This window comes from Argiope bruennichi, chromosome 7 (assembly GCF_947563725.1).
Source record: "Argiope bruennichi chromosome 7, qqArgBrue1.1, whole genome shotgun sequence".
Classification (NCBI taxonomy): domain Eukaryota; kingdom Metazoa; phylum Arthropoda; class Arachnida; order Araneae; family Araneidae; genus Argiope; species Argiope bruennichi.
In genome coordinates this window covers 78,485,498-78,495,713 of record NC_079157.1, presented here as the reverse complement: position 1 = coordinate 78,495,713, position 10,216 = coordinate 78,485,498, and the positions used below count along the sequence as shown (strand labels likewise).

General features: G+C 25.4%; 1 protein-coding gene across 3 annotated transcripts in view; it reads right to left on the bottom strand.

Moving 5' to 3' along the window:
* Positions 1-1,420: 1,420 nt before the first annotated feature.
* Positions 1,421-10,216, bottom strand: part of LOC129976352 (steroid hormone receptor ERR2-like) — an 84,573-nt gene continuing 75,777 nt past the window's right edge. For 2 of the 3 annotated variants that reach the window (XM_056089880.1, XM_056089878.1), the window contains exons 3-9: positions 9,856-10,108; positions 8,472-8,588; positions 7,908-8,012; positions 6,762-6,923; positions 6,080-6,164; positions 3,546-3,739; positions 1,421-2,329 (exon numbers count right to left, since the gene is read on the bottom strand). In XM_056089880.1, the coding sequence (XP_055945855.1) occupies positions 2,076-2,329; positions 3,546-3,739; positions 6,080-6,164; positions 6,762-6,923; positions 7,908-8,012; positions 8,472-8,588; positions 9,856-10,108 (1,170 nt within the window). In that variant the 3' untranslated portion in view covers positions 1,421-2,075. The remainder of the gene's footprint in view (positions 2,330-3,545; positions 3,740-6,079; positions 6,165-6,761; positions 6,924-7,907; positions 8,013-8,471; positions 8,589-9,855; positions 10,109-10,216) is intronic. The other variant, XM_056089879.1, reaches the window with a different exon arrangement.

Sequence of the window (10,216 nt, the reverse complement as noted above, 5' to 3'; positions counted from 1 at the left end):
ACTGTTCTGTAAACATTAAATGCCATATAACTAGGATAAAGATGCTTTATTTCTCTTTATAAGACTTTTTCTTCATACCATCTTATATGAAAGCACATCTTAACAAAATCTCTGACTGCAATATTTACCATCTTAAAAGCATTTAAATCCCAGATATAAATTTATATATAAACTCATCATCTGCTTCCAATATTATGCAATATATATACACACACATTACAATAAATAAGGAAAGCCACATATTATTGCTTTAAATGTGAAGATTTCTTCGAAAAAGTATTGCAAAATAAAGTATTTTATTTTAAGGAAAAAAATTCAAGATGTTTTAAAATGCATACCATATCTCCTAAAAGACAAGAATTTAGGGAATATGAAATCACAACCACTTATCAGTTCATTATAATAACAAATCAATACCCCTTTCCAGCAGTAACACAAACATACACCCCGAAAAAAAAAAAAGAAAAATACATTTGTATATTTCTCTACTAACAACAAGAATAGAATTCATTAGAATTTTTTGACAGATTCATATTAAAATTATATTTACAAATAGTTTAAACATGAGATACAGTGATAAAATATTCAGTAAGATTTATTATTTTTTTTCCATTTAAAAAATCATTCATAACTTCTTTTTCCTATTATTTCTCTGGTGTCAGCACCAAGGATGAAAATTAACGATGACCGCAGTTGCTTCCAGAGGTGGCAGTATCAATGAGACCACACGACTTTTTTAATGGCAGGAAATATGTGAACATTTTAACAATGAATTAATGATTACGTTGAGGTTGATAAAAGTTTATTGTGAGGTCTGTGCATGTTCTATTGCCCAAATCATATGTTAACAGATGTATTCACTGACCTGCATCGGTTTAAAACAGTTCAACAAAACCATAACAGGCCACACAAAACAAATTTGATCTTTTAATCACACATACACTAAATTCAAATTATGGACTCAACAAGAGGCAAAACATATTACAATGGTAAATGAATTTGTACAAGTTAAATACTAATTAAATTAAATGGAATAGATGCTAGACTTATGTAAGAGGGCTCAGATGTAAAAAATTATAATGAATCAAATTTATTATGCAAAATATTTTCTTCAGTAAGGCAATCCAGTAATGCAGTGATTTGATTTTCAGTTTAAAATGAAAAGCAAACAATAATACTTAAACTGTGTTTTTTAAAGCAGATTTTTATGGAAAATTTAAAAGTTTTAGAAAAATACTGAAATATTTTTTTATTCTATTAAAAATAATAAAGATACATTTATAAGATGTATAAATAAAAAGATTTCACAGAAAAATAAAAGAAAGGATTAAATAAATTCAAAACTGTGATTAAAATATATATAACTTAAAATAGTGCAAAACTTAATAATTAAAATTATCTTAAGAAAAGATAAAAGGGAAAGTACAAATAATAGAGAACATTTGCAATATTAGGTATGAAACAAAATATTTTTTCAATAAAACGTTTTAATTCATTATGCTATAAAAGCACAATCTTACAGTTAAAAAAATGGTTGTAGAAAAGGAAGACTCTGAATGATGGAATTATTTAAAGATAAATAACACATACGAAATAAATATTATCCAACTCTAAAGAAAATGTATTAATCTATAAGTATATATAGAATTATAATTTTCTGAAAGATTAGAATTAACTAATTACCCAGGTTTAACATACTAAAATAGAAATAACAGCTTTTTGCATAAAAAATTTCCATTCCTTAAATCACTGCATTCAGGAATTTTTAAAATGGACTTTATGTTGGTCATCAGTAAAATTAAACTTAGCAGATATTTAAAAAAGACTTCATAAAAACAACTAAATCTCTTGATAAAGCTACTCCAAATAATATTTCTTTTGCCTCTCTAAAATAGAAATTGATTACAACTGCATCTCTCTCACAAAGCTAACATTTAATCCACCAATTTAAGTAATGTGATGCAATTGATTGTAATGATATTTGATCACATTCTAAGTCCTAGTAACAACATCATGCACCAGACCCCCTTCCCCCCTTTCACGCATACCTGGATTCTTATGGCAAATGAATAAATTTACAACAAGTGTCCATTCGATTCCAGCATTTCAACAAACAATTTGTTCAGGACCACTTTCCCTGCCTTGCGGACATTGCTCCAAAACAGCCGAACTTCTGCATCAAGTTGCCGCAAGAGAGGTAGGCACAGCATCAATTGACTCAAGTGCTCAATACAGTTTGTGTTTCGATACACCGTCACACAGTTCTGCAGTCCGTTGAGTATGCTATCACGTAATTTGTGCACAGACTGAGGTTCTTCCAGCTGAATATCTAGAAGAACAAGAATTATTAATATTCATTTCATAATAAAGTCGCATATCCTTAGCAACTGAAACTGTACTTAAAGTAAAAACTTTATTAACTGAGTATTTATAAATGAAGGTCTCTGTTAACAAAGCCTGAACAGAAAATTTAATAATGTATTTCAAATAACTAATTTTTTAGTTAGCATCACAGTGAATTTCCTCAATTCAAAAGCTTATGAATATCGTTAACAGGCTATTTACTTTTTTAATAGCTCACAAATTAATTTACTGCAAAATAAAAAAAATATTTAAAAAAACAATTCCATTTTTAAGTACTTTAAAGAAATGATGTGAGCAAATTCCACTGCCATTTTCATTAAAGAAAAAAAATTCTACAATAAATGCCACTAAAAATTATATATATTTTTAGAGAGAGATTATCTGTTGAGTTTTTTTAAAGAATCACCAAGTAAATGCAAAAGAAACTCTAAAAATTAGTAATATTTGCAAATTTTCAAGATAAGAAATTGATTTTTTTTTTTTAACTTCTTACTACGGATTTTTCTCTTAATCAGTTTACTAATTGATGTGTATGTTTTCCTCTTATTTTGTGATTTAATGAAAACTTGTTTGGGCAATACATTATAGTACTTGTAGGCATATTTTTTGAAATTAAAATAAACAATTTTTTAAAAATTTTATAGAAAGAAAAAGTTTCCACATTTAAAATTTAGTCCCTAATGATCAAGTTTTTGATTATCCGAGATGATAATAATCCCAATCAGCTTAGGCAATTGGAAATCTAAAGTAATAAGATTTTGTTAATTTAATCAAATATATTTAATTATTTAGATAAAAATTTACACTATATAAATTTAGTAATCAGTTCTGAACTGCACATTCATGCAATGGATTAATTAAAATACTCTTTAAATTCATGAAACTTAAAAAAACTCTTAAACAATCTGATATAAAGACATGTGGTGATATCACTAAAAATTTTAACATAAAAAATATGGACTTAGAAAAAGTCCAGCGTGACTATTAATACTTCTTCTCACATAATGTCAGAAGAAGATATAAAAATTATTTTTCATTCATTTTGTAAATTTTACCAAATGAAATTTACTATAATCACTAAAAGTACTTTCAGGATTCATTAGAAATCTAAATTAAATGTTCTTCATCATTTTTTTTTATGTTATGAAAAAACATCACTTGAAAATTATGTTAACTCTTACCAGCATTTGCTAAAAGAAGGGCCTTTAATGCAAGGTATTCTTCCCTTGCTATATTTATGCTTTCCAACCTTTTGACTAGTCGTATTGAACGAGAATATAGCTCTATTGCTTGGCATTCTCCGGCTTGCACTTCATCCATTGTGAAATCTTGAGTAAAATATAATTTGAATGGCTCGCTTCCAGACATATAGGACCTGAAGGATTGAGTTTGAAACCAATTCAAAGAATAACTGATACAAAACAACAGATAGTATAATACCTACCAATACTAATGATAATAATTTCTCAAATATGTAAAAAGAATGAATCACCGTGTATATAAAAATAAAAAAACATTACCATTTTAATTTGTTTACTTCTCCAGTTTTTCTTAACGGATTTAGAATCTTACCCAAATATTTAATTCTCATGTGTTTCATGTATTCTAAGCTAAATCAGAGTTCTGGATGAACCTGTTAGACTGTACTTAACTACAAAAGTTTTAGCACTATTCATATTTAATGCTAACCCATTTTGAATTATAATTAAATTTGCCACAATAGTAAATAAATAAAATAAACACAACATCCCATTCAGGGGGAAAAAATAAATTTTTTATAATTAAATTGCATTAATCAATGCATTAAAAAGGAAATGATATTTATATTCAATAAAAAAATCTGAAGAGAAGAAATGAGATGCAAACAAGAAAGCTTTAATTAAATAGAAATCGGACTCATATTTAAATTTTAATACAATGGATAATGAGTTTCTTACACCTTCATTATATATTTTCTTTATAATCTTCTATTGTTTTCTGCATTTCAGGCTTTTCCTTTTTTTTTTTTTTTTTTTTTAACCTTCCCTACCTCCAAAATTTTTATAATTACTTTTTTTTCTCTTTTTAATGCATTTATAAAGCTCTTTTATAAGAGTTTTTTAATAATTATTATTTTTTAATTTGAAGTCCTTAGCTAAAAAGGCATAAAAATACCCAATCCATAATCAGGAATCAAATGGCATAAAACACCACTAGGCACACGACAACTGCTTTGATGTAAACAAATCATTACATTAAATCAGACAGCTATATTCTAATATGCAACAATATTCAAAAACATAAAATTTTCTGATGAAAATAATTACCTTTTATTAAATTTCCAATTTTTTAATTTTAAATATTCTAATTTGTACACAATTTATATATTAAATATTTAAAAAATCTAATGTTTAGTTCCCTTTAATTATATTTTCATAGTAAAAGCAATTTTTTAACTAATATTTAATATTGTTTTAATTTTTTAAATCAAAAATATAGATAATAGGAAACTATAAGAGCATGAGATTCATATAGCAATACTCAAAGTACAATAGAATAAGTTACTTATATTTATAGCATATTTTAGCTTTCAATGAATATACAAGAATTTCTAATCATTACACTGTGTCTTAATTTCTTTATGATGTTGCTAGGATTTTGAAGAAATTTTTTATTTCCTACCTCTAGCTACACACTAAGGCGTATTAAACTTTTTATTGTTATTTTCTAAATTTTTTAACCATTAATATCCATGCTAATATAAATTAAGAAATCCAAGAACTAAGATTTCGCCAAATGAACAGTAAAAAGTGCTATCTCTTTTAACCCTTTCTAGGGCCGTGGGGAGTACGCTTCCTACCAAATTTATCAATCTTTGTATGAATTTATGTAGGTTGGCATAAGTTCTGACAAATTTTTTTAGAAAGACAGAAACTTAGATGCTTTAGTTCTTTATTTTACACAAAATGATGTGTCTTGATTTGATCCTTAATTATTAATTACCCAAATTAATTAATTAATCAAATAAAATTTATCTAATAAGCTAAATGAATCCCTTTTCTTATTCTAATTTCAAGCCTAAATATATTTTAGCATAATATCACTAGAAAAAAATGGCCCTCTAAAGGGTTAAATCAATTTTTAGCTAAATTAATATATGAAGTGTTAATTAAGAGCTCTAAAATTATGAAAATATTCTTTTGTCATCATTATCCAATAATAATACAAAATTGCAGAATTCAAATAAATGAAGAAATGAATTTAAAAAAATCAGTTAAATAATTACAACCTTACATACATATATATAATATTAAGCTTTGAAACTTATTTTAAAAAATCTAGAAACTAATGATCTCTGTACAAATCAGAATAAAATTTTTTAAGTTGCATATTTTTGAAACTCATACCCTCAATCCAAGAGCAAAATGAAAACAAAAGATGAATATAAGCTAATGATCAGCCAGCGAGAATTCTGAATTCAAATATTCTAGGATAATGATTATTCTTATAAGAACACTTACAACAGAAATCTTAAAAGATAAAAACTTCAAAGAAAAAAAGAAGAAAAAAATGAATATTGAAATTTACATAAAATTATGATTAACAGCAATAAATATTAGCTAGATATTACTACTTTAAAATACTTTATGAATAACATTTTCCTTCATAATAAAATTCAATCACTGAATGATTAAGGTGAAAAGAGGGAATGCAAATGTATAAATGAATTTTATACCGGTAAGCTAGAGATAATGAAAGTATTTCAGCCCATGTAGTCTGCAGCAGTTTCATCTGATCATTGAGGGTGAGATCTGTAAAACCTAAAATAATAATATTTTGTGATAAATATTAATTTTTCTTTGACTTAGAATATCTATAATTTCTTAAATTTAAACTGATATTACTTTTGGAGAATTAAAATGCTACAACTTATTTAATTAGAAGCATTTTTAACATTCTTATAATTGATAAACATATTTAAAACTAATGCATTTTTTATACAAAATATCAAGAGAATAATTTAAAATAAAAAAAGCAAGTAATTTTTAACAAATAAGAAACAGAAACACAAGTTTTTAATAAATTTCTAAAGGTTTCATAGTTTATTAGAAAAATATTCATAATATTTTAATTGTCTTTTTGGTGTGATTACAAAGATTTAGGTTATAACAAATAATTAATAACAGCTTTCAGAATAATCAATTACTTGCAGAAATAAACAGTACATTACAATTAATTTGAAATAATTATTTCTTTATCAGTTGTAAAATATTACAATTATTTAAAATTTTAGGGCTTCTCCTCAGAAAATTTTAATAAATAGCTTAAACATTCAAATTTATATTATTACAAACAGAAAAATTTAGAACATACTACTTTTGAAATAAATTTCTTATAAAGTAAAACTATAATTTTACCAGGTATCTGTTTGGCCCAACCAATCGTGGAAACAAGTTCTCGATCAACTAAATCACTGAGCGTACTAATCATTTTCAAGTCAGATTCTGGAAGAGCAGGATTTGGTATTGCTTGTAGTGGATCAGGTTCACAATTGAGAAGAGCTGTTATAATTTTATTATCTGTTGAGAAAGAAAAATTAAAATAAAACATGTTAAAATATTTTATAAGAATAAAAGCTGTGGTGATATTCATCATATTATGCATTTTTAAAGGTACGTAGAAGACCCCACTGAATGTTGCACTTAGGAATTGATTAAAATATCAAACATGACAAGTACCATTTGATAAATTTCTTCAAGAAAACGACATTTTGTAATGGCTCTCATTTTATGACTTCTGAAAAAGCTTAATGTATTTCCCCCAATTAAAATGTCTTGAATCCAAAACCACTTTTCAAACACATAATGCCCTTCAAAAGGGACCAACCTTGAAGAAACATAAATATTGATGTTTTCTGCAAAAACTAAATAAACTACTTTTTTTTTTAAACCAGTGAAATATTTGTTGCAGAGAGAGAGTGAAAATTTTCGGATGATTTTATAGATAAGCCTTCCAGTTGATTTACTTAAAACATAACTATTTCATGTTTTATATATACTTGATACAATCTTTTGCTTTCCAATGCTATTATTTAAATATTAAAATAATATATTGCTAAAAATTTCTACTATGTAAATTATAAATTATGTACATATGAAATTATTTTTAGAGATAATATTATATATATTTCTATATATAATTATTTAAAAATAAATATGTACACAAGATTATTTGATAATTACTGATTAAAAGAAATTGGAGCACTAATAAAGTCTAAAACAAAAATTAAATTACTTTTACGGCCATAGTTATTTAATATAACTAAAAAAGTTTTTGAAAGTTTAAAAGTCCCTTTTCATATTTTGTTCATTAATACAAATAATAAAAAAATAACTCATTAACATTGCATAAAAAGACTGACAGCAAGAACTAAAACAGGAAACAAAATATTCGAGATATTAGCGGAAGAGAAAAATTTATTACAAGAACTTGAACTCATTAAATCTTATTGCAATTCACGTTGTTTTTTTTTTTTGCAAGATCTATGAAGGTATAGTAAATACCTTCTATTGATGGCTTTTTACAGGGGACAGGATGAACTTGGTAAGGACTTTCTTGGCATCGCCTGTACTTTTGTCGTCCACCACGCACTCTGTCAAGACGCACACCTAAAATTTAAAAAAATTCTTTTGTAAATTACAATTCTTATATAAGTCATAGCAAATATATATAATGTAAGATAAATGCATGCGGAATTTACAATATTAAAGAATGTGAACAACAACCTAATTTTAAATAACTAGAAACTTTACAAATTTTTATAGCAGTACTTGCTTAAGCATGTTTCTATTTTCAATATATACAAAATTAGTAAATTAAATAGAAAATTTAAATTTAAGATGGCTGCAAGCCATGTGTTCCAGCATTAAATGTTAAAGAAAAAGTTAAAAGTCAGTCCACTATTCATTGGATTCAAAAGAAAAAATTAAATTATTATAGACAATATATAAAAAATTCTTAAGCTATTATTCCCTAAAGTATACCTTCTTAGTATAGTGTGAACAAACTTAAAAATTATATAGCAAAATATAATTAAACAGAAAAAATATATATTTTAAAAAACTTGCCTTCTTTTAACATGCCCATTTTCAAACATTTTTGAAACCTACAGGCTTGGCAAGCTTTCCTCCTCCTCTTATTGATTTCACAATCATTATTAGCAGGACAGGTATATTCAATATTTCCTATTAACAGCAAAAGTTAAAGAATGATTCAAAAATTGGAATTAAATTCACACCTTACAATTTATAACATTAATATAATTGTATCTTTCCCAATAGATCCTAAAGAATTAATATAATAAAGATAAAAATACTAAATTTTATGACGACAATATAAGCTCAATAATCATCAATGCAATCAAACCACCATTCATAGTCAGAACAGATTTTTAATACTATTAAAACAAAATAAAGTTTAATAATAGCATTTCATTGTGAGAAATATAAAAAAGAATATTATCTCATAATAAAAACCATGCACGTTTTTCAATAAAATTAGAACAGAAAAAAAATGGGTGACTTTTCAAAAATCCCACAAAAGAAAAAGAGAAAAATTTCATGTCTAAATAAATTATTCTTCTCAAATAACAAACATTCCATTCATCAGAATGATATTGAAAATTTTCCATTTTCTTATACAAAATTATTTCTTTACAATTAGATCAGAAATTGTCATTGCACAATTTTCATGGAGGAGGGGGGTCTTTAACTTCAAATTACATCCAACGATATGGTACTGTTTTTGAGCTAAGCATATAAAACTTATATATTATATAATTGTAATTTGAAGTTTCTTTTTAACAATCCAATTTTAACATTAAAAGAAATATAAATTAATAATAATTCAAAAGCTCAAAATTATTCTCTTAAGAAATTTTTAAAAAATTATATTAATTAATAGAAAACAAAATCTTGCAGAGTGTTTTTAATATTCCATTTATATTTTTAATTATGATGGTTTAATGGCAGCTGTAGTAATTAGCAACTAAAATTATATATATATATATATTAATTATTGAATAAGACTCAGAATTTTAAAAAAAATGGTACTTGCATATTAACCATATGCCATTAGCAATTTTTTTGTATTATCCATATGGCATTGATTATTAGTTATAAATGAACCTATTAGTATGTGATCATTCAAGATGAATCTCTGGCATGAGTGAATACCCATGTACAAAAAAAAAAAAAAAAAAAAAATAATAATAATAATAATAACATGAAGCTACGCCAAGAATGTGTGTGTATATATTCCATTGTTATTTCAATAAAAATTACTTTAGCAAAGCAACAATATTATATAAAATTTCAAATACAATCATAACTGCATACTTTTTTTTTAAATTTCTTGAAATAAATAATAGAAAATACCCCAAAAAAATCCTAATATAATGTTTAAAATTTAATAATTTTAATAATAAAAAAATAAAAAAATTAAAAAAATTACCTTGAATAGTTCTTTTGAAAAACGCTTTACATGCTTCGCATGAAGCCACACCATAATGGTATCCAGAAGCAACATCTCCACATACTAAGCAATATCGTTTTGGAGAATCTCCAGATTTGCCTTCTGAATTTGAAACAACCACTGCACCAATACCATCCCCTGACATTGTACTTGAACAAAACATATCCTGATGACGACTTTCAGGACTACCAGGAGAGGATGGAGACTGGTCAGCTACACCCTGATACAATTCCTGAAATTTTCATTATGTTAAATTTTAAAATAATAAATTGGATTCAGCAAAAAAATTTACCATCAAACAAGACAACAAAATAGTATAAATACAATATCAAAAGACACA